Source organism: Chaetomium strumarium (assembly GCF_033439665.1).
Source record: "Chaetomium strumarium strain CBS 333.67 chromosome Unknown B0T15scaffold_1, whole genome shotgun sequence".
In the NCBI taxonomy this organism is placed as follows: domain Eukaryota; kingdom Fungi; phylum Ascomycota; class Sordariomycetes; order Sordariales; family Chaetomiaceae; genus Chaetomium; species Chaetomium strumarium.
This window is the reverse complement of record NW_026944429.1, coordinates 1,039,252-1,062,050: the sequence shown is the minus strand read 5'-3', so window position 1 is coordinate 1,062,050 and position 22,799 is coordinate 1,039,252. Positions and strand designations below refer to the sequence as shown.

At 55.5% G+C, this 22,799-nt stretch overlaps 10 protein-coding genes across 10 annotated transcripts; 3 read left to right on the top strand and 7 right to left on the bottom strand.

Moving 5' to 3' along the window:
• Positions 1-472: 472 nt before the first annotated feature.
• Positions 473-1,760, top strand: B0T15DRAFT_10090 (uncharacterized protein). Its single transcript, XM_062861357.1, has 2 exons — positions 473-1,210; positions 1,382-1,760. Exons 1-2 carry the CDS (start codon positions 643-645, stop codon positions 1,621-1,623), a joined length of 810 nt encoding a protein of 269 aa, XP_062725424.1. The 5' UTR covers positions 473-642; the 3' UTR covers positions 1,624-1,760.
• A 137-nt stretch (positions 1,761-1,897) lies between these two features.
• On the bottom strand, positions 1,898-6,081 carry B0T15DRAFT_506394 (GNAT domain-containing protein; the record flags this gene model as incomplete). Its single annotated transcript, XM_062867572.1, has 6 exons — positions 1,898-3,762; positions 3,909-3,996; positions 4,112-4,185; positions 4,673-4,731; positions 4,818-4,927; positions 5,419-6,081. 6 exons carry the CDS (start codon positions 6,079-6,081, stop codon positions 1,898-1,900), a joined length of 2,859 nt encoding a protein of 952 aa, XP_062725423.1.
• A 262-nt stretch (positions 6,082-6,343) lies between these two features.
• Positions 6,344-7,936, bottom strand: B0T15DRAFT_406141 (ribosomal L18ae/LX protein domain-containing protein). Its single transcript, XM_062865307.1, has 4 exons — positions 7,850-7,936; positions 7,292-7,476; positions 7,059-7,235; positions 6,344-7,002 (listed from the first exon to the last, which is right to left on the bottom strand). Exons 1-4 carry the CDS (start codon positions 7,851-7,853, stop codon positions 6,844-6,846), a joined length of 525 nt encoding a protein of 174 aa, XP_062725422.1. The 5' UTR covers positions 7,854-7,936; the 3' UTR covers positions 6,344-6,843.
• A 46-nt stretch (positions 7,937-7,982) lies between these two features.
• Positions 7,983-10,652, top strand: B0T15DRAFT_516034 (uncharacterized protein). Its single transcript, XM_062868234.1, has 7 exons — positions 7,983-8,090; positions 8,147-8,705; positions 8,806-9,104; positions 9,156-9,381; positions 9,432-9,493; positions 9,552-9,960; positions 10,190-10,652. The coding sequence occupies exons 2-7, from the start codon at positions 8,406-8,408 to the stop codon at positions 10,271-10,273; spliced, it is 1,380 nt and encodes a 459-aa protein (XP_062725421.1). The 5' UTR covers positions 7,983-8,090; positions 8,147-8,405; the 3' UTR covers positions 10,274-10,652.
• A 1,435-nt stretch (positions 10,653-12,087) lies between these two features.
• B0T15DRAFT_9504 (uncharacterized protein) lies at positions 12,088-13,549 on the bottom strand. The gene is made up of 3 exons (XM_062871482.1): positions 12,816-13,549; positions 12,523-12,754; positions 12,088-12,456 (listed from the first exon to the last, which is right to left on the bottom strand). Exons 1-3 carry the CDS (start codon positions 13,420-13,422, stop codon positions 12,417-12,419), a joined length of 879 nt encoding a protein of 292 aa, XP_062725420.1. The 5' UTR covers positions 13,423-13,549; the 3' UTR covers positions 12,088-12,416.
• A 1,050-nt stretch (positions 13,550-14,599) lies between these two features.
• B0T15DRAFT_9609 (Alpha/Beta hydrolase protein) lies at positions 14,600-16,549 on the bottom strand. Its single transcript, XM_062871492.1, has 3 exons — positions 16,061-16,549; positions 15,728-15,996; positions 14,600-15,673 (listed from the first exon to the last, which is right to left on the bottom strand). Exons 1-3 carry the CDS (start codon positions 16,327-16,329, stop codon positions 14,952-14,954), a joined length of 1,260 nt encoding a protein of 419 aa, XP_062725419.1. The 5' UTR covers positions 16,330-16,549; the 3' UTR covers positions 14,600-14,951.
• Positions 16,550-16,877: 328 nt separating this feature from the next.
• On the top strand, positions 16,878-18,979 carry B0T15DRAFT_516029 (uncharacterized protein). The gene is made up of 3 exons (XM_062868233.1): positions 16,878-17,484; positions 17,538-18,417; positions 18,528-18,979. The coding sequence occupies exons 1-3, from the start codon at positions 17,235-17,237 to the stop codon at positions 18,550-18,552; spliced, it is 1,155 nt and encodes a 384-aa protein (XP_062725418.1). The 5' UTR covers positions 16,878-17,234; the 3' UTR covers positions 18,553-18,979.
• Position 18,980: 1 nt separating this feature from the next.
• B0T15DRAFT_516027 (uncharacterized protein) lies at positions 18,981-19,767 on the bottom strand. The gene has a single exon (XM_062868232.1). It carries the CDS (start codon positions 19,573-19,575, stop codon positions 19,060-19,062), a length of 516 nt encoding a protein of 171 aa, XP_062725417.1. The 5' UTR covers positions 19,576-19,767; the 3' UTR covers positions 18,981-19,059.
• B0T15DRAFT_506388 (uncharacterized protein) lies at positions 19,721-20,205 on the bottom strand (the record flags this gene model as incomplete). The annotated part of the gene is made up of 2 exons (XM_062867571.1): positions 19,721-19,750; positions 19,795-20,205. 2 exons carry the CDS (start codon positions 20,203-20,205, stop codon positions 19,721-19,723), a joined length of 441 nt encoding a protein of 146 aa, XP_062725416.1.
• A 685-nt stretch (positions 20,206-20,890) lies between these two features.
• On the bottom strand, positions 20,891-21,907 carry B0T15DRAFT_481258 (uncharacterized protein; the record flags this gene model as incomplete). The annotated part of the gene is made up of 1 exon (XM_062866013.1): positions 20,891-21,907. The coding sequence occupies one exon, from the start codon at positions 21,905-21,907 to the stop codon at positions 20,891-20,893; it is 1,017 nt and encodes a 338-aa protein (XP_062725415.1).
• Positions 21,908-22,799: the final 892 nt, after the last annotated feature.

Genomic DNA, 22,799 nt, shown 5'->3' with positions numbered 1-22,799 from the left:
CAGTTCATTGTAAGCGAGCAGGTGACAGGCTATGGCCCCGTTTGGCCAAGCTACAAGCAGTACCAGTCTTCTACCATACACGGGGGGTCATCTCGTGATTCTTTCTCCTCGACCGGCAGCAGACACTGGGTTCCAGTCATCTCATCGATTCTTGACCCTGCAAGTCCATTGAGAGCGGGGAGAATGCAAAACTGGTCATACAATAAGCACGGGATCTTCTCGCTGCCACCCAAGATCACTAAGTGTCGTCGAGTCTTCCAGCCATCAGCGGCCAACTTTGCGACCCTCCACCAACTTTCCATACTCCATCACCACCTATCGACGATCCGCAACCTGCAGCGCGATATCTTAGGACGGTCAATTAATATGGCTAGACAGGCGGTGTGTACGGGCGCGTAGTTAACTGCTGTCCAATCATCATCTTACCTCCCAGTTTGGGACGTTCTCGAGCATGTCGGCCTCGTTTGTCGCGGCCCGCCCCCTCCACCCCAACAACGGCAACCGAAAGGTGGTGTGCTTGCGTCGGCGAATTAATGAAAACGAAACAAACGTGCCTGCGCAGGGCGCGGCCTGTAATTCCCCAGCCACGGGGCGTCTATCGCCAAACATCCCCAAAGTTTGGTAGCTGTGCCAGGGAAACGCATGCCATTTCGCTTGCCTCATCGGCCACTTCTATTTGTCTGCCGCCTATTTGAAGGGACGTTGGGGCGGCATCGTGCCACAGCCGCGGCGCTCCGGTCCTTTCGGGCCAACCCACTACTCCGCGAGCTGCCTGCCTGCCCGCTTGGCGAAGACCTAGTCCGGCCGGACAAGAACCCGGGTCAAGGCATGATTCGACTCCAAGCTCCGACGCTGACCGGTCCGCCTGTAACATTAGCAACGCCCACTCCGACCGCCGGCGCCTCCCCACGTCGGCGGCCCTTCAGAACGGGCTATTGTTACCTTGCAATTAAAATCCCGCTTCCGGCACCAGCCCACGGAACAGATCCGTTGGACGAAGCTTACTCTCGCTTTACGACAGCAAGGCGGGACGCGGAGTCAAGTGAGATGAAAGGGATTCTTCCTAGGCCGCCCAACACGGCCACCCGGCCTCGCCAGACGGCCCACGGACCCACGGGAGCAGGACATGTACAGGCGGTGCGGGATCTGCTTGCCTACAATCCGCTTGTGTGGCGCCGGGGCTACATGCACCGGCGGGTGGCACCGCCAGGTAAAGCGCCATTCCCGCAAAAAGCTATTACCAAACAGTAGACCTGCTTGGAAGACCCGGGAAATCTGTTCAGGCCGGGTGGATTCCGGATGGCTTTGGACGGTTGGGTTTGCTACCTAGTACATACCTACTATATGTACTAACCGACAAAGCAACTAACCAACCGAGCAGAACGGTTGGACGTCTACGCGCCATCGCTAGGCACCGTATTGACCCATCCTATGGCCGGGGCTCGGTCCGTATGTGAGGTTGTCGAACTGCAAACTCATGGGGTGTTTCGATGGCCGACACACCAGGCTGACGGGAGGGGGAGCGCCATTTTCCTTTGCCCGGCGTCTATGATAAGGATCAACACCGCTGCGAGTCGATCCATGGCGGCTTTTGACGAAACCTTCCTACTATATTCCTGCTAGGATGCGTCTACTGCCGAAGATCTATTGTAACAGGAGCCAGGTGAGTTTCCTAAACGCATAACGACTGCTTAATACCTACTAGTACCAGCTTGAAGTACCCGGTTTACTTGTCATTCAACACAGCCCCTCTCTATAGCCTGATAAAAAGCCACTGTATCCGTGTATCACTTGACCCCTAGCCGAACCTTGGATCGTAACTCATGATAAAGTCAACCAAAAGAGTTCCTGACTCCATCTTTGAAACCATGCCCGCTCCTATAGGGGCGTCCCATCATCAGAAATGCCTGAGCCCCTCAGCCATGGGATCAGGGTACTTCCTCCCGCCTACCCCGGTAGACAACGCGGGACTCGGCATTCTTTCGATATCCCTATCCCTCCGTTCACGCTCCCTCTCCCTAGAAATGTGCTCCTCCCTCCTCCCCCACCGTTCCCCATCGTCCCTAGCGAGCCTTTCTCTGTCCCGTTCCCGTTCCCGTTCTCGCTCCCTGGACCGGATCCGACTGTCGCGGTCCCTCAGCTCCCTGTCTCTCTCCCTGTCACGGTGGTCCCGCTCCCCATCGCGCAACTCTCGTTGGATACAGTCCCGCCGGCGCGCAAGACGGTCGAGCTCCGGATGGCTGCTCGTCCGCCGGTGGTGGCCGCCCTCCACGGCGCCGGCGAGGTACGGTCCGTGGGCCCAGCTGCGCGGAGAGGAGTCCTCAGAGGAGCCGGGTCGGTGCCTCTCGCGGTGGAGGGTTGCGGCTGCGGCGGCTGCGGCGGGGGATGGGGAGGGGACGGGCCCGTCCCGCTCTCGCCTCTCGTGGTCACGGTCGCTGTGGCTGGATGCTCTATCCCGCTCGCGCTCGCGGTCTCTGATGGGGTGGTCTCGACCTCGATCACGGCTGCGCACCATCCGGTCCCGTTCTCGTTCTCTCTCTCGGTCTCTTTCTCGTTCACGATCCCGCTCCCTATCTCTTTCTCTTTCTCTCTCCCTCTCCCTCTCCTTCTCCCTGTCCCGATGATGATGGCTCCTGCTGTCGTGAGACGGTCTCCTGCTCCGTCGCCTCCGTTCCTCTTCCAGATCCGAGTCGTCGGTGTCGATGTCGGACCACGACTGGCTGAGCCTGGAGTTGGGCAGGATATCCGATCTCGAGACCCGCGGTGAGCCACCCAGCATCTCCCGTCTCCCTCGCGAGCCGCTCGCGCTCCTTGCTCTCTCGGCGCCGATGGCCGGGCCGATGAAGCTAGAGAGCCGCTCCTTGAGATCGGACAGTGCACTCCGCCTTTTACTGTCATCGTCCCTTGGCGTGCTTCGACCGCCGTCGGCTGGGCGGGGGGTGTGGAGGTGAGATGCCGGAATTGGAGGTGGAGGCATGCTTGTCCGGATGACTCGCGGCGACTCTTCGGAGCTACCGGTATAGACGCGGCGAACAGAGATCGGAGGCGGCTCGTTTGAGCGAACGACACGTCGCGGAGTGGTCCGTGGACTGACAGGGGGGCTGTCAGACTCGGATGAGGTACTATAACACCGTGGCTTGTTGTGCGGGCGGCGGTGAGGGCTGCGCTCGGGCACATGGCGTGGTACTCGCACGGGGTGGGCTTCCTGTGGTGAGTGCGGGTAGTCAGAGAAGCTTCGGCGGCGTGGGGCTGGTTCCTCTGTTGCGGTCGGCTGGCGGCGGACATAGTGCTCTCGGGCCCTTGGTCGCTCTCGTTCGGGAGACCGGCCTGACGGAGCTGGGCGGGGGGATGCAACGTGGACATATGAGATGTTCACCGGCCGGGAGGTGAAGTAGTCGCGTGGCGTTGTCGGGCTGACACGGACGTTCCGATAGGGAACCTTACGGTCGGCAAACTCGGGTTTGGGCGCCTCCTTCGGGAGCTCGGTTGCCTCCTCCGCGGCCGCTTTCATGCGCGACCTGTGTGCGCATTCTTCATGCCAGCGATCCGTATCGGGGTCGGTTTCGGATGGGAAGGACTCCTTCGGGAGGTCTGCCGGCAGTGGAGCGCCGTTGTCAGGATGCTTCAACGACCAGTGAGCGGCGGCAAACTGCAACACAGGCACTTGCGTCTGGGGCCCAAGCAGCGTCTGGATTCTCTGCCAGTGCACGAAACCCTTCTCCGTCAACGCCGGGATGGATGGTGCCGCGAAGTCGTCTTCGCCTGGTAGTAGTGAGTGTTGGCAGCCTAGGCCTTGATATACTGTCGATATGGCCGCATGTGGCATGTCAACGAAGAATGCTAGATAGAGCGGGCTGGTCAATACCGCAGGCAATGGAAGTGTGCTTCATAGCAAGGGATAAACTCACAGTCCCAGTCGTGTCCAGCGGTTTTATAGAAGGCAGCCAGCTTTGTAGGAGTCAAGTGCTTATCATTTTTGTCGCCAATTTCGTTTTTCTGGACAAGACGCTTGAGGTCAGCATCCCGTATCTGGGAGAACTACATCCTGTTGCTACCGGGAGATGTGACGAACGATGTGAAGTGCGATAGCTCGGAGAAGCGCATTAAGTACGGGTGTGGGTTCTGGAATCGGCCTCGCTTTGGTAAAGAGGTAGCCATAAAAGGCCTTGCCACCCTGGGCTTCGCCTGTTGTACTCGTCATTGTCGAAATAAAGACTCATGGGTGGTTAGGTGACAAGTTGCTGTAGTATAGGAACGGCGGCCAGTGGACATGATCGCCGGTTGACGGCGGTTGTATCGTGGGGCAACCCGATGAAGAGGGGGTGGACCGGTGTATTGGCGCCGGGTGACAACATATAGAAGATGACTTCTCAATCGGATGCGTCTAGTCGCCTATCTGAGATCCAGGCTGCCGCACCGGAATGAGCACAAAGTGAGCGAGGCGACGGATGAATCAGTCGATTCCCAGGCAGCCCGAGTTACCGAACCACTTGGGTTGGTTTGAGATGGCAGCGGGCGCCTGCTAAGAAGACAAGAACATGTGCCGCAGCGGTGCGCGGCGCTGCGTCATTTGCGAAACCAACCAACATCCATTGTTCAACCCGGTACCTGATGTCTCGTGCATCGAGCCCAGCCGAGGGGCTATGCAAATGTTTGCTGGCAGTTAGCGTACTGTGTACCAGGTAATCCTCTGACACATGCTGCCACTGCAGCCCCTCGCTTCCTATGTTCCTATGCCAGGCAATCCTCAGGTTGGCGACATCAGCAATCACTAGCAAAGACGCTTGAAAGCGGTGATTGAGGACATTGTGACCCACTGGTCTGCATGGCTTTGGCCCCAGCCACCGCTGTCATTCGCTTGTTCTTTTGTGCTTGAGAGAAACGCCCACTTCTCCTGTTTGTTGACGTTTGTCAGGACTCGGGAGGCCTGCAAAATCGGGGTTAGGGTTGCCCGAACAACTACAAGTTGATCTCAACCTATCCTCGTCACGACAATCAAATCGGATCAACTCGAAGCTCAATCTTTCAGATTCTCTGCGGAACTCTGGTTTCGTTGCTGTCTTGAGCATATGACTCAAAGAGTCCACAATTATGCGGAGGCAGAATGCCGAAATAAAGCAACATACACCGACAGCACGGAAGAGAGATGACGGGGAGAATCAAGAGGAAGGGAAAAAGGGGTAAAGGACAAAGTAGAGATCCAAGACAACTAAGGACTATAGATCGGGAGGCTTTGTAAATGTGCTGGAATCATATGTCTATGTCTAAACAATCACTCGATCTTGAGCCCCTTTCAATTCATCCTACCGCTCACCCTCTCCCCTTTCAGCTGTCTCCCTTCTTCTGCTTGTTTGCCCCAGGAAAATACCTGTATGTAGGCAATTCAATTTTGGCCCCCGGCCCTGCCCCTTCACTAACATCATCTGCCAGCCAGGTGAGGAACCACTCGAACCCGCTCTTCCTCAACACCCCCTGACTCCTATCGTTGCCAGCGGCCGTAAGGGCAATCAGCCGCTCCCTCACCAACCCATCCTGCCCATCCGCAGTTCCTCCATCCCCGACGAGCGTCCTCGGATCAACCTCCCATTCTATAGCCTCGCGCTCCAACTCTTCCCACGCCCGCAACCAACCCTGCAGAAACTCCGACCCCAGCCCCTTGCCCCAGTACTCCTTCCGGAGCATATACCCCACCTCCGGCCACCCCAGGCTCGACCTCAGGACGTGACATCCGCCGAGACCGATCAGCTCCCCGCTCTCCCTGTCACAGATCACATAGTTGAACGTATCGCCCGGGTTCTCCAGCCCCATCCCTTTGCACCTGGCAATGGTCTCCTCCATATCCCTGTCCGGCCTGCCCACGGCCGTCCAGCGCATCACCTCGGGCTGCGTACGCAGCACATGAATGGCGGGGAAGTCGTCCAGCGTCACGGGGCGGATGATGAGGCGCGGGGTGACGATGGGTTGGCGGGCCCAGAGCGGCGGGAAGGGCAATTGCGGGAGGGTGGTGCGGATCTTGACAAAGGTTGACTTATCCGGCGCCGGACCCGGCGGGGGGCGGGATTCTGTTAAGAGTTGAGACATGACTTGTGACGTTAAGTCGGGAGCTCTGAGGATGGCTTGGTTGTACTGGAACTGCACTGGAAGGCTTCACGCTGTGGGTGTGTGAAATGAAGCGAGAGGGAAGGAAAGGAAACAACTGAAAACAAGGACCTTCACGGTGTACTACAGAACATCAAGGTCCTGAGGTAGGTAAGCACGTCCTGTCCAGAATTTAATATTGGACAGGGCGTGGTAAGGTAGAATTTTAGACAGGGCGTGGTAAGGTAGGTAGCAACCTCGTATTGAGCGTAATGCGGGTTCGGTCAATGAGTCAGGGCATCTTCTCCCACCAGAGCCCCCGTAATATCCAGCTTCCACATTTGGAATAGAATATGCAGGGCGTGCACACCGTCTCCATGACCGGAGTCATCTCGACTCGCAGGTTCGGAGAGGGCTGACCCGACCCGACCAGAATAGACAGGATCCGATTATCCCAGTGAGGCCCCAAACCCCGCGTGTCTACTGGAAGGCTTGGAATCGAATGCTGTATCAACATCCACTGTAACCTTCGGGAAATCGTACCTCGTCAAGATTAAAGGAGCATTGAAGATGTGCCATGTTGATTTCCGGACGCACCACAATGGATCAAAAACAAGAGCGATAGACTTGCCCGCAAACAAACGCAAACCCGTGCTTGACCATTTATTCATTTCATGCTCGTCTCAGGGAGCAAATGCAGGATATCCCATTTTCCTAATGAACACCTGAAGAACCTGCCAACCCCAACCACAACCATGAAACCCCTCAAGCAAAAGTGGACGGGCGTGTCGCGCTGAAAATCTTCTTGTTCGAGATCTTGGGGACACGGTGGGGCAGAGGGAAAGAGAGCTTCTTCTGGACGAGCTGCTTGATGTAGGGGCGCTTGATATCGTCGGTCTTCTCCAACTCGACAACACGGAGGATCTGTGTCCAAAATCAGCACACCGATTTTGGGAACTAGGCGCGTGCGGGGGTCATACGTGGATGGACCTGAAGCGCGCACGGTGGCGGGCAGCCATGTCGGCGTAGAGGGCCTCGACCGCACCAGTCCTCGAGGTCTCACGGTACTCCTTGTACATGTTATGGGTGCCTGACCGCGAGTCGTACCGGATCCAGATGCCGAAGTTCTTGACCTTCAGGGGGTGCTTCTCGGAGATCTGTTGCAAAGGTCAGACTCATATGCAAACCCCCTCTCGAATCCAACTGTACATACCACATTGACGCTGACGATCTCACCGGTGGCCTTCTTGACCTTCCGGAGACCGCGGAGAAAGTACCAGAAGCGGGACTTGGCAACGACCTCGTTCGGGGCGAAAATGCGCATGCGGTACAGCGCAGGAGTCGGGTTAGCCTCCGTGGGCAGATGGCGCCCGATCACCTGGTATTCCTGAAGACGACCTGGGCCATGATGTCAGCAAGCCGGTCTTTCGATCATGTATATGTGTAACGCAAAACGGTGCATTGCGCAGTAAAGCATCGCCGGTCGACAGCTATCGAAAATTCGGAGGTGTTGGAAGTCCGTCGGTTGTTGCCAGTCATAGATGCCGACTCCAGTATTCCATGGACAAGTCCAAAGTCACCTCATCCGCCATCTCCCCCGTCAAAGGACATCACCACAACTTTATGCCATGCCGGGTTCCTCTGTCCCAATTCCCACTCGTTGAGAAGAAAATGTCGTCTTTGTCAAATGTCGAAAGTGTGTTTCGGTATGCTCTCGGAGCCTCGCCAGCGCTGCCAAGTCCACGACGTCGATGAAAAGAATCCCACTTACCCATCTGCTTCAACGTTAGAATATTCCGCGAGACTCAGGTACTGCCAGCAACATGGGAACTTACTGTGATGGTTACCCGCTGCGATCACGAAGTCGTTGGGTGAGCTGTCGGAGTCCTAAATTAGCGATCCGCGAAAGTACGAAAAAAAATGGGTGCGCCTAGCTTAGGGCTCGAGGCGCTTGGACCAACCATAATCTGCCAAGCCAGATGTGGCTGTGCGAAAGCAGTTTGCGCCACAGAGTATGTGGGTTCCTCTTTCGGGACGCATGAGCTCAAAGCTAAGGTGACCACATCAGCCACATCTTCTAACAGCGACTCCCAGTCTCACGCTGGCAAAACAACCACACTGACCTTGATTCCATCTGTGAGCCCAGAAAAGCTAGGTATTCAGAAACCAGCTCAGTTAGACGATTACTTGCGAATTCAGAATTCTGAGTACAAGGACATCCATAAGCTGCCGTCATCAAAAGGCCGATCCAGTCTCCATATCCCCAAGCTCTCGAGCTAGGCGGGGCATCTGCATCGCCCCTTCAAGCGCACCAGAGCGCACCAGAGATGGAGTTCCGCGCCCCTTTCTTCAATGAGTTTGGCGAGATCTGGTCAAAACAGGATGGTTATCGGCTTGCACGCACCTTATCACCAGAGATTCCAACAGAGCAGCTGCGGAGGGTCTTCATGAGCCAGAATGCTCATGAGATCAGGAACACCCTCAAGCGCGGCCTCCAGGGCAATGCTGCACTCGTAGGGGGAATTGAGCATGTGGAGGTACAGGGTTGGGTAGAGGTATATGCTGCGTATTGGAATGCTGCTGGGGTGATTCTGGCAGCGCGGGAGTCGGGCAGTGACGACAGCAAGGTTAGCATCCGGATCGTAATGGGTCCCAGCGTTCTCCTAGAATGCCACTCTCTATCCATGTTGAGGCATGGTCTTTGGATTTTGCTGATTCAATTCACAGTCGTCCCAGTTGTTGTGGACGAAAGTCTACGAGGCTTGGACGGAGCTATTGAACCTCCTTCTCCGAGGGTACCAGAACGCCGGCTTCGAGGCATGGACCATTCCCTGCCTGTACGTAGTAAGCAAGAATTTGCGCATCTTCGCGATCATGGCGGACGAAGAGCGCAATAGCAAAATCCCTATCGATGAGAGTGCAGCAAACCTGCAAGACGACTTTGACCCAGAGAGCAACAAGCGCCAGAAACTTGAAGACTGTGCGAGAGTTTTGGGCAGAGTCTTCAACCTATGTCAAGCTGATAGGTAAGCACAGTCTACGCCGGCTAGGGACGTTCTAGTCTTACTCTGTCGTAGAGCACCGATCGAAGAGTCGCGGAAATGGGGAAGCTACTATATCGCCAACCTTCTCCTCAAGACATACTTCAGGCTGAATTCGGCATCCCTCTCCAAGAACATCTTGAATAGCTTACGGGCAGGGCGGGGAGATATGCCGGACTTCTCAGCCTTTCCAAAGTCTCAGCAAGTCACCTTCAAGTACCACCAAGGTGTACTGGCGTTCTTGGAAGAGAACTACGGCGAGGTACCGCCTTTATCGACGAACACTTGAGGTCAGAAGCTGACCAGCTGCAGGCCGAACAGCATCTCACTGATGCATGGCGACTCTGCCATAAGAATGCAATGCGAAATAAGGAGTGAGTTTAAGGGCGGTGATGTTGGCTTGACCTGGCGGTTTCCTAACACAGGGACTAGACTTATCCTGACCTATCTCATCCCGTGCCATCTAATCACCAGTCACACCTTACCGACCGAGAAGCTCTTGGAGCCTTATCCAAGGTTACAGAAGCTCTTTTTGCCACTGTGCCGGTGCATCAAGAGGGGGGAACTTCACAAGTTCGACCTGGCCCTCCAGGAGGGGGAAGACGAGTTTGTCAAGCGCCGCATCTATCTCACGCTTGAACGCGGCCGCGACATTGCGCTGCGCAACCTGCTTCGGAAGGTCTTTATTGCCCGTGGGTTTGAAGAAGCAAAGGAAGGGGAGAAGCCCGTTCGCCGAAGCCGCGTGCCGGTCGCTGAGTTTGCCGCTGCCATCAGCCTTGGCAGCCAGGAAAAGATCGACAACGACGAGGTCGAGTGTCTTTTGGCCAACATGATTTACAAGGTGAGTCAAAATCACGCATCGTTATTTCCCCAATCCATGTTCTCTCCCTTCAACGTGGGATGATGATGGTCCTCGGAAGCTGCCTCCGAAGAATCGCAACCAAACGCATCATCCCTCTCTGCCAGATTCATCGGGTATCAATGCAGCGTTCGCCAGTCACAACATGAACAACCCGATTGGACGAGAATCTGCCTAGTAATGAGTCATCTGCTGATTGTTCACCGTCCAGGGCCATATGAAAGGTTATATCTCCCGCCAACACGGCATTGTGGTGTTGAGCAAGTCAGGGGCATTCCCAGGGACCGGTGTGTGAGGGGACACGGTTAGCGAATCTCACTCGGTGTATCTACCCCTGGTGCACGTCATTCATAATGGTTTGCGTGCCGGAGCGGGAGAGGGATACCGAGGGCAGCTTGGGGTTTGCCAACACAGTGGGCGGTTGCGTATGTACATACCGGGCAAGATGCTGGTTTAACCTGGCGTGCCTGGTCCGAACGATCAAGCATGCATCCGTTCTTGCAAACTGCGAAACAAGGGGGATTGAACCTCCTATCGGTATTCTTGGGCACGGCAAAACTGCACTTGTCAGTGATTGATTGATCGGTGATACCTCGCTATTACGGAAGCTTGCTCGAGTGACTTCCTTTGCAGCCCATCTGGAATGACGGGCCTAAGTCTGCCTAGTCACGGAACTTCCCAAGCTAAGGTATCTCTTAACGTCAGATGTGACGCATGTGTTCCCATCCTGCGGTGGCTGTTCTTTTTTTGGGGTTGTTTGCACCGCATTGACCCAATGTCGGTGACCGGTCTGTGTTTCCCCAACCTTGGAATGCAATGCTGGCTGCAGTTTGCAGGTGACGGTGGCAGAGTTGCTCCAGAAACGCCCCAATCAAGTAACAGCACCCAAACATTTACCCCTTTTTTTTATCACCTCGCATTCCACAGGATGTGAACTGCGTGCACCAACCATTTTCGAAACCAAGGAATCCATTCATGGCTCTTCCTCTTTCTCCCCGCACATTTTCCCGTTTCCGTCACGCTAAGACCATGGCTGAGGAAGTGTTCACACAACGTTCACGCATTCACGCAAGCACACACACACAGTCCACAAACCACTGTGCAAGACTGCGTGAAACTGAGACTCCGCTCACCCTCACCTCACTCATCAGTCCGGGTCCCTGACCAACATCACTACACTACTGCTGTACTGCTGGTCTTCCCGTCCCATCCAAGGCGCGACGCTTCACAGTTGAGGTAGCCCATCCACCTTCCTTCTCTTTCTTCTTTTGCCCTGTAGTTACTTTCCGAACTTGCAAACCTTTTTTTAAGGGGGGTTTCTTCATACGGAAATAGCCCGGGGAAAATTTCAGAGAAAAGGCCAAGAAATAGACCCCTGAAGTTATCCCCAACTTGGACAGGCCCCGTGGCAAATTTTCATTCACATGCAGCATGCTCATCCCCGGACTGACCCGGTCCGATGGTTCTCGCTTTTGAGGCTAACATTAACGTTGCAGCAGTGAAGATCCACCGACCCATCCCGCCGGTCTAGGGAGGTGGATCTCCTTTCACAGTTCACACCCCTTCGATCATCGCTTTCTCAGAAGTCCACCTCCTGATAGTTGCTTGCTAGCTGTGAACATAGACACAGTCTATGAGTACAGCACCGCGAGACTCATGCGTCACGACACAGACATTGGGTTTGGACAGTGATTTGCTGGTTGCTTGGTTGTATTTTGAGCGAGAGAATGAGCACCAGCGTTGTGGTTTATACGATCATCCTCCACCGGTAATGTCGGAGTCCCAGACGCTACTGAGACGCATGCCGGTAACACCCTAGCGTGAAACGGGTGGTGAACGAGAGCAAGAAGCGAAGACAGACTTCTTCCGCAGCTCCCTTTTTCCATTTTCCCAAAACTGCATGGCTCACGTCTCCCGCGATTCGCCAGTGAAATAAGACATGTTAGATGAGAATCTCCACCCACAAAACCATAGCTCGTGCTCGCGGTGTAAGCCGAGATCTGGTCAAGACAGCGGGCTCAAGGAAATACCATGTCCTGCCCCGAAATGAAATCCCATTGCAAAACACAAAACAAAAGTCCTCCGCCATCAACAAGTTCATGTCGTGAGTTAAGCTGTTGTACAAGTCTGGGTTCTTGAGAAAAAGGCCAAAGCAAAAACACAACACCACCCCATGCGATTAAAAGCAGACTTAGCCGAGCCCATCCCTGCGCCAAAACCATGAAAACGATGATGGAAATGTCTATGCCCCAGCCGAACCCAAAAAAAGATTAGAGCGTATTAATCGTAAAAATCCGTGTGCGTAAACAATTAGAATCGAAGGAGGCAGGGGTATGAAGCATCATCCATCGCAGAGTCGAGAACACGAGCGGGGCAGGTATCGTTGTTTTGTTGAGGGGTGTCGGGTATCACAGAAGAGAGAAAAGAAAAGTGAGGATTTAGAACGGGCGCCCACTGCGAGGAGTGCGAGGCGTCGAGCTGTTATGCAATAACCAGGTTAGGGCTAGTCAAGCGAGTAGTGGGAGGTATGATGATAGAACTTACGCAGCACTAGAGATGTCATCGACATGATTGCACAAGGCAACAAACAAGTCGAAGAAGAGCTGGCTGCCGCCGTTGAACATCTCAAGTTGCATCGTGCCGCTCCGTTTGAAGGTGCTGCGGCTGCGGATGATGAGAGCCAAGTAGTGTGCCCGCAGCTTGGAGTCCGTATCGGGAGTGTTGGCGTAGGCATAGCGAGCAGAGGTCAGGATGGTGCTGGCTTGGATACCGGATTCTGCTGTCGTTAGTACAATGACTCGAAGCAGATTAAGAAAGGGTTGGGAGAGTCGACTTACGAAGGCCCTGCTTGCGCAGAGAGATACGCTTCAGCTCCTCCAGGCCGTACTTATCGGCAGCGCAATAGATGGCGGTGTCCTTCAACAACTCGCCCTCAATACTGTGATGATGGATGGTGGCCTCGGAGCGGCCATCCTCGCCTGCCTGTTCCAACTCCCACGAGTTCCGCTTCTTGTTGTGGACGAGACGTGGATAATAGTCGCCCTTGTACAAATACTCGAGAACGGACGAGAAGACTTCGGGCTCTTCATCGGGCAGCGAGATCTTCTTGGTTTGCGAGTCCATCATCTGATTTTGCAGGACGGTCTGGAAGAACGGCGAGGCGGAAAGGACATTCTCGTGGGCGGCGAAGATCCTCTGCTCCTGGCCAACAACGAGGGTGACGATGGCCGAGACATTGGGTGTAGAGTCGGAGGGACCCGAATTGGAGACGGTGCCGGCGCGGCGGCGGGAGCCGGGTTCAAGAGACCTCTTGGAGATACCGGCTTCCTTGGTGACGGACGAACTTGCTCTCCGGTGTCTCCCGGACTTGGAGAAGCTTTTGCTCTGAGAGCTCGAAGGTGGCCTCGGCGCCGAAGGCGGCTCGACACGTCGTGACGAAAACATCTTGATCTGCCACCACCAACGCCGTTTACCCTGGTCCGTCTTGTCTCCACCTGGCACGGCTCGAAGGCCAGATCGGTCGTTGACTCGGGTCGGTAGGCTTTCGGGTGATCGTTATCGCAATCGCAGGGCGATTGGGGGATTCCGGGATGTAAACCAAACAATGAACAACTACGAAGACGATGAGAAACAAACAAATGCGATGAAAGCAATAACCGGAAGATGAACGTCGATGACTTTCCACAACTTTTTCGATCGGCAATGGCCTACCTACTTAAAAGCCAGGCCAAGGTGGGTTTGAAACGAGGATGGCAGAAAAATTTGTCCATCTCATTTCCGGCGGAGGAAGGCCTGGATTCATATTTAACAGGAGGGGGAGGCCGCGGCTGCATAGATGCCTGCTGTACCGTGGGTGGACACCTTGTCTCGGCGCCGGAAATGGCAAGTTGCACAACAAGGGTTAAAAATGAAGTATCCAGCGTGACCGACGCGAAAAAACGGGTCTGGGGAAGTAGAAGCGACACGTATTGACACGGAGTCACATGATAGCTATTCCCATTTCGGACAAGCTGAACGGAATTTTGCGGGTCCTTAGTGCCTACAACAGGGGTCCGGAAGAGGGAGCCGGACCAGCAAAGGCCCGTCGGTGCAACGCAAGGGATGGTCGGAATCATTATTAGGGATTCCCATGCTTCCATGTGCCAAATGTCGCGGAGACATCGAGCTAGGCGAAGCCCGAGTGAGGTTTGCTCGGATCTTCTGGAAAAGGCTGTCAAATTGGAGGCAACGCTGCGAGGCTGCCAAGCCTGACTCACACACTCGTGAACATTTGCTAGCCGACAACCCGCGAGGCAGCAGCAGGCTGACGCATCGAAGAAGGCGGCACTGCCCCTGAACAGCCACGCTAAAATAATGCATCGAAATAAACTGAGAGTCAAAATGCTACGGGTGCAACACTTGACTTCGTGAGTTCGAGCCCGACACCTCCAAAGGTCAGAGGCAAAGCATGGGCCACGGGTTTGCATTCCACTTTGAAGTGAGTGGATCACCGTTCAGTCCCCTGGTAAGATTAACATGCATGCACTTTGATCCCGGACCCACTCCGCACGATCACTCGAAGCAACCGTTGGGAACAATCACGGAACGCCAACTGATCCTTGCTCGAGAAAAAGCACGGAGCAGAAAGCCCATCGTGCCCATCTACACAGTATGGATACCCCGTACCTATCCATCCCACCATGGCGCTTTTGTCAAAAGAAGCAATCCGATATGTATTTCAACTTTCCACGCGGCTTGCTCGGAGGGACGTGAGTGAGGGCACCATTGGGTGTGATGGCTTGAGCTTGCCTCCTTTTCCTCGGGTGCATCCTTCACCTGTGGGACCTTGCGCCGAGCCGCTTCTGAAGCTCTCTTATTATCGGACCGCTACCAGGGTGATGGACAGGGGCCTCACACAAATCCACCAACAGTGGCAACACCACTTTTGGACTTCCCCCAAGAGAAACACAAGAGAAAATTTGCAAAAAAGATCTTCAACCATTATCCAGGGCTCTCATAGTTAGTTTCAGGATCGCCTGAGCAGCCAATTTCTTCCCGTCTCCTCTAGCAATGGCTTGCTGGTGATATGCCACAGGCACAATGCCCCTCTCAACGGGGAGGCCGAGGTCCAAGCACCTCTGATAAAGATGCTCGCTCTGTTCCTTTGGCACCAGTTCGTCCCTTTCAGCCTGAAGAATGTAGACCATGGGCGCTGGGAACCCCTTTTTCCTGGTACACTCGGCGATCAGGCCGAGGTTTGCCCAGCTATCCAGATGATTTCGAAGGAAAGGCCAGAGATATTTGTACGGTAACCATTTCTGGGGATACAGTGTCTCCAGCATGGCTCTGACTGACACGAAAGGGGTCTCAAGAAGCAGACCTGCGATCGGCATGCTGGACGGTACCCGGCCAGTTGAGGCAAGGTTCGTTGCGACCCCTGACCCAATGCTCTGGCCCCAAAGAAGCAAGATAGGCCTAGTGCTGCCGTGCTTGCCGAATGTGCGTTCATGCCGCTCGGCAACCCACCGCACGCCGGCCTCGGCATCAAGCCGGAGACCCGCTTCCGAGGGCCGGCCACGAGAGGTCCAGTACCCCCTATAACTCAGACAGACCAACGTCAACTGCAGTGGTGCCAAGGCATGGGTCTTGCTGTCACTAACAGCTCGAAGGACCCAAGACAAGTCAGGCAGACGGGGCGGTATTGAGGATGCGTTCCCTAAGGCATCGTCAGCTTCCCGATCATTACTCCCAGCAAATCACAATGGCCGACCCTGGAAATAGAGGATATACACATGTGCTGCCGGCGCATTGTCTTGCTTGACGGTGGCCGGACGTGCAGTAGGTCTTCCTTGTGGCAAGGGGATAGTAGTAACGGCCATGGCAAGCTCCTTCCCGTCCCCAGTGACGGTTCGCTCCTCAGTCCACTGGATGGCCCCGCATAGGTTCGCCCAATCCGCGATACGTTCGCTGCGAGCGTTTGGCGGCAGACCCGGCATATAGATGATCTTGTTTTGGAAGACCACCATCATCACACACTTCCTAGCTCCTTATGTCAGAGACATGAATCTACCAAGTTACCCAAGAGAAGTCGTGCGACACATACCAGGCCCATAAGGCAATCAGCAGTCCACTGAAGACTACCGGTGGCAGCAGAATCGAAGGGATGTGTATGCCGCGGCGGCTAGCTCCAGCATAGAAGATGCTCAGATGGCAGGATCCCAACAGAGCATTGCGCTTGTTGACTAATTCCCAACGCCGCCTCGAACCAAGGGGAGTGCTACCGCAGCCAGTGCACAGCTGGCATCGTTGTGGCAGCCGCCGCCATTGGTTTCCCGTTCGAGCGCGGGCAATCATTGCACGTGAGCGTAGCATTGGCTCAAGTCATTGACGAGATGCAATGCGGGATGAAGTGGGTTCAAAACCGACGAGCGCCGGCTCGATGAGACATGGAGATGCTGCCCAATGCCGATATCTCGCGCTTTGCCCGTGCCACTACAGACGTACAGATTATGTGTCCGTCTGCCACTCGTCAGGGTCCTCTGGGTGAGCTGCAAGATCGTGCTTCCCCTCCACGACAATTGGAGAATGTCTGCAGTCGACGGAATTGGGATGGGCTGATTGGGCACAGATCCGAAGAATTGGGACTCTGATGGCGGGCTGTAATCATGTCGCGGTTCGTTAGGAATTAGAACACAGGAGAAGGGGGCTGCATGTGGTGGACAAGTGTCATCCAGTGAAGACAGCGGGATCCGAAACTCTGGGGCAGACACTCGCATGTCTGCGGGGTAATGAGTCCCTTGTTAATCAAGCAAGTCATTGACCAAAACAAGTTACCATCATGACCATCTCCGAAACATGACTGCATGGAATATGTAGAGCGTCTTGAACATTGGATGCCATGACAATTCGAAGTCCGCCTGAGTGAATGTGGGTGTCAGGGTGGTGATGATCACTGGAGATGGGCCCACCATTGACGTCCGCAGCAGCTGTCAGCAGTTGCTTCGATGATGAGCTGACGATAAGCGGCGGAGTACCCCTCCATTGTTGGTCAACAGGCTTCATGCAGCGTTACTCGAGAGTCTGGACATACACGTACCCGAGTGGCCGGACCTGTAAGCTTGGGCGGACAGAAAAGCTCGCTGCAACAGTTACTTCCATGGCCGTCCGTTGACGCACGCGCCTTCGCACCCTCAGAACACAACAACAAAAGCCCTGCAAACCGCGCTCCACAACAAAGCCCACCCGATCTTCAACCTGCACACCGTATACCGCCCATCATGCCCGCGCCTCTCGAAGAAGGTCAGGAAGGCTCCCGGTCGCCAGGGAACCACATCGAGCTGGCCGACGACAACTCCTCCGTGCGGCACGATGGTGAAGCCAGCCCCGGGCTTAGGAACAGCAAGGGCTGGGATGGGAAGCTCCGTGTACCAAAGAATGCGGTGCTTGCCAATCCAGAGGCGCTTTCGGATCCCGAGTACTCTGACGAAGACAACGTCATACCCGGCGAAGAGGTTGCTGCGGATGAGGGTGAGGAAAGCTTGCTGTGTCTCCAGGGATGTGACGTGCTAACTCTCCGCTAGACCTACTCGAGGACGAAGCCTCGGACACAGAGGACATCAACTGCACACAGTCACGAGTGAAATCAATTCCCGCCCTGCGCCTGGAACGCTTTAAGAAGGTAGCCAGCATATCCCTACGACAGAACCTAATCCAAGAGATCGAAGGCCTCTCGTGCACCGCCGACTCTCTCCACGAGCTCGACCTCTACGACAACCTCATCTCACACGTCCGCGGCCTGGACGACCTTGTCAACCTCACGTCGCTCGACCTCTCGTACAACAAGATCAAGCACATCAAGCACGTCTCCCACCTAAGCAACCTCACCCACCTCTACTTCATCTCCAACAAGATTTCCAAGATCGACGGCCTGGCGGGCCTGACTAAACTCCGCATGCTCGAACTCGGCTGCAACCGGATCCGGGAGCTGCAAAACCTCGAATCCCTCACGTCTCTCGAAGAGCTCTACGTGGGCACGAACAAGATCACATCCCTCTCGGGCCTCTCGGGGCTCAGCAACCTGCGGGTCCTCTCAGCGCAGTCCAACCGCATCCGCGACCTCTCCCCGCTCAAGGACGTCCCGCAGCTCGAGGAGCTGTACATCACGCACAACGCTCTCGAGTCGCTCGAGGGGCTGGTGCACAACACACGGCTGCGCGTGCTGGACGTGTCCAACAACCGGGTCGGCTCGCTCCGGGGGCTGGGCCCGCTGGCAGAGCTGGAGGAGTTCTACGCGAGCTACAACCAGGTCTCGGACTTTGCCGAGATGGAGCGGGAGCTGGGCGACAAGAGGGCGCTCACGGAGGTGTACTTTGAGGGCAACCCGCTGCAGCTGCGGGCGCCGGCGCTGTATCGGAATAAAGTGCGGCTGGCGCTGCCGCAGGTGAAGAAGATTGATGCTGAGTGAGTATCAACCACTCCCCACCCCCCCCCCCCCCCAAATATTCCCTTTCATCGTTTACAAGATATGCTACGCATGGATAGACGACTGACTGAACTACTTGTGTTTACAGTTTTGTACAGGGGAACCCTTGGTAGCTTGTTCCATCCACGTGTATGTAGACACGACATGGGAGGCCATTTTTGCTATCTGTCTTGGAGTTCGGGGAGGTCGGGTGTTCATTTTGCTTGGACATGATTGCGGCGCTAGTGCGCAACCGCACAACAGCATAATTAGCGAAGGAAGGGAAGGAAATCATATCACAAACCCTCGGAGGAGCATGAGGGCGGCGTTCTCGGACATGGCGGACAAGCGCGCAGCAAGCAGCGCAGGCGTTCTTCTTTCTTTCGAATGTGGAAGGTAGATCCCTCAATCTCACCACTAGGTGCCTACTTCAGTCTCTGCCTCCGGTTGGTAAGGTCGGCATACTTTCGGACCTGAACTGTACGAGACATGCCCAGTAGCCGTGCGGACAGCTTTCTGCCGCCTTCTTACAAACAACCTAAGCTAGCACAGGGCTTTCATTCTCGGGGTTGAACACTGCAACTGGCATAGCTATATAAACACACCACTACGAACATTGCACAGATGGTTAACACGTCCGGCTAACCCTGCATAGCCTCCTGGTACACACTCGTATCAACAAACCTCTCCAACTCCGCCCTCGAGAACGGCTGACGCCTGTCCACCCTAGCGAGGTACTGATCTTCCCGCTCCAGATAATCAAGCAAGCCCCCGTCCAGCCGCCCCGGCCCCCAGACGTGATCCGCCCACACGCTCTTCAGCACGGGCACATCCACGCCAACCGTCCGCGCAACCGTCGTGTACACATCGGGACTACTACTAGTACTAGCATTCCGGAAGAGATCGTACGTCTTGTGCAGAGCGCGCACGAACCGCACAATCCTCTGCCGCGTCGCAGCATCCCGCAGCTTCTCCTCGGTCGAGTACAGGCTGTAGACCTCCCTGTAGACGGACGCGTTCTTGAAGACGGCGGCCTTGTCCGGCCCGCCGAGCGCGCGGATGCCCAGCTCCCCGGACGTCTCCCACACGCCGAAGGCGTCGATCTTGCCGGCCCGGAGCTGGGCCGGGAAGGTGTCGGCCGCGCACGGCTCACGCATGCACACGTTGATGCCGGTGCCGACGATGACGGTGGTGCTGTAGTCCGAGTCCGAGTCCCAGTCCGAGTCTGAGTCCGAGTCTGAGTCTGAGTCTGAGTCGTTTGTTGTTGTCCCCCCGGGATAATTATGCTTATAATTATTATAATCATGAGAGGAGGAGGAGAGACCGGCGGCGCTGGTTGTGGTTGTGGTTGTGGTTGTGGCGAGCAGCTGGCGCACAAACACCTCGGCCGACGTGCCCGCGATGGTGCCGATGCGCTTGCCCCTCAGGTCGGCCAGCGTGCTGATCCCGGCGGCTCGGTTGGCTACCAGCCGGTAGGTGACCTCGACGATGATGCCGATGAGCCGGTAGTTCTTGTGTGTCACGTAGTTTTTGAGGCCCTGTGTCTCGGCGTTGCCTGCGAGGTCGACACTGCGGTCTGAGAGGTTCGGGATGCCGCCGCTTATGATGGAGGCTGTGTCGCCGGCGGCTTTATTGTCGTTGTTGTTGTTGTTGTTGTTGTAGAAGTTGGCCGCGGCGTAGGCGAGCGGGGTGTGCTCGATCCATTGCTGGCTGCAGGCTATCTTCAGGCAATGGGCCTGGAGGCTGAAGAGGGCGGGGGCTAGGCTGAGGAAGCGATGTATCCGCATCGTGAAGGGTTGAGTCTGGCAGTGGGTGCTAGCTGTGGGAAAGGGGGGAGTGACGGGGACCTATTCTCCTAGCCGGGGGAGCTGGCTTCGTTATTATAAGCAAAGTATACAAACGTTCCTTATTCTATGTCCGCCCCTTCGACAAATGCAACCAGGTGTCGAGCCATGATTCGGTTCGATTCCGGAGGTCGGCACGGCCAATATGGAGTGTATACTACACCCTCAAACGACGTCCACCTCTTTAGGGTTCATAGGACCTGTCTTGAGTTTTGCCGGTGTCCAAGTTGTACTGTATGTCCCCTCATTCCTACTTCCCGGCAATATGTCGCATATGCTGTGAAACCTGAACTCTGCTGCGAGTTCCTCCGTTGAGACGCTCACTATATTGGGATGCCTTGGGATGCGGGAAACACGGTTCCTGCAATGAGAACCTCCTCATGAAATATGATGCTGTGACCTGTAGGGAGCTGATATAAAGCAATGTGGTGGGGGATTGCGCGGGGATGGTGGCGATGACCCGATGAACGCTGTGCTTTTGTGACATTGCTGCGAGATAGAGAAAACAGCTGAGACCAACTTGACGTGTAGGAAAAGGACAGCGAATGGTTTCAAGCCCCTGGCACCTCCTGGGCTTGCCATCAACCAAGCCGGATAGTACTAGTGCCCAAGACAAGATACCGCCATGCTAGTGATAACGATCCAGCTTGTTGTCATGCAGGAACTCGTCCAGCAGGTCCGCCACCTTCTCATTGTGCAGATCCGCAAACGCAATGTGCGTAGTCCCCTTCAGGCCCTTGTCTCGGCCCAGCATGACGACCTCGGCATTTCCGCCGTACTGGTTGATCAATGCGGCGGCCTGCTTGGACTGGTTGAGGGCGACGAGGCTGTCGTCTCGGTGATCGCCCCACAAGAACTGGATCGCAGGCACCTTGGCCAGCTTCTTGAATTCCTCGACAGGCACCACGATCGGGCCAAAGGGGTTGAGCCCGGCGCCGGGCTCGACGCCCGCGTTGTCCGGGAAGACGTAGCCGAAGCTCTCGTAGCAGACGATGGCTTTGATGTTGGTCGTGTTGCTCTTGACGGCCGTCATCTGGGCGCGCAGCCCGCCGGCCGAGTTGGTGAGGTAGACGATGCTGGTGCCGAGCCGGCCCGAGTCGGCCGCGACGGCCGCCGCGTCCGTCTCCAGCCTCACGCTCGCCTCTGAGTCGTACTCGACGTAGCGCGAGCTCGTCGCCTGCTGCCACGCGTGCTCGCTCTCCGTCGGGAACTGCACGACCGGCCACCACTCCTTGAACCGCGGGCCAAAGTTCCACGCCACAAAGTTGCTCTGGTCGCGGTACTCGGGGACGTAGTACGTGGCGTTACAGGCCCAGTTCGCCCGGCCGACCCGGGGCCCGTCCCAGAGATAGACCGGATACTCGCGGCGCAGGAACATGTCCTTGAACCCTTCGCCGCCGTCCCACCGGTTCTGGAAGACCTGCGTGCTGGAGCTGTGCCACATGACAATGCTCGTCCGACGCGGCCGCCACGGGTGGAAGTACTCTACATAGCCGTGATCGCACGAGAGCGTCATGTTGGGATTCAGAGGGTGCGGGACGACCTTGCCGCCGATCGTGAAGCCTCCGGACTGGCGCAGCACGATGGGCTTCTTTCGGGTCCAGCGAGAATCATCCTCCCTCTCGGCCCCAGTTGTCAGGCTCATCAGCGCCGCAAGCAGGAAGGCTGCAAGGCGGATGAATTTGGGGATGGTGGCCATTGTTGTCTCGAACTCTCTTTGATTTATGGATAGATCCTTGATGACGTTCTCGATGGGAGACGTGAGTAGGGAAACCACTGAGATGGTACAGTAGGCTTACAATGAATTCAGCTTATACCACCCATGTTCTCGGAAAATAATGATCAGGGCCCAGGCGACAAGCAGCTAGCCAGCCAACCGTAACCTTGACTGCCGGTTGTCGGTTACGGATATTTCCCTGTCGCGGGAAGCATTATTGCTGAAGCAGGACCACGGGTGCTGAGAATATATTCAAACAATAGACGGGCGGGGGCTGATGCCAAGTCTGCAAGAGAGCTTTTGCCGGCATAAAGTACAATAATACCTATATTCAATACCGGTGTAGCAGAGGATCCATTGTAAACGGAACAAAAGTCAGGATTCCTAGGTCATCTGAGCTCCTGATTACCGCAGGGTCGTGAATTCCGGTACCCTTGTCTTGCCGTGTGGGATTATTTCCCTGGTATCAGCAGTAGTAGGTCATAGAGTGAGAAATGAGGAAGCAGTATTATTACTTACTAGAACATACCGTTCCTGCAAGGAACAGGAACTTATTATCGGCGTCCCGCCACTCGTCGTGGGCTTATTGCTTCACTTCAACAAGATTGCAGTGGGAAGCAGAAGAATTGAATCAGAAAATGGCAGCTTTGATATATTCTATAACGCGTTTTCATCACGCAAGATGTATGCCATGCAGTGAAAATGAGACACCCTCTCTGACACGAGTCATTTCCCCTGGGTTCGATGTTGTGCGTCTCTTAACACACAGGGTTCCCATCGGCCCGGATTGACCATACAATAATGGCATAGCCGTTGTAGC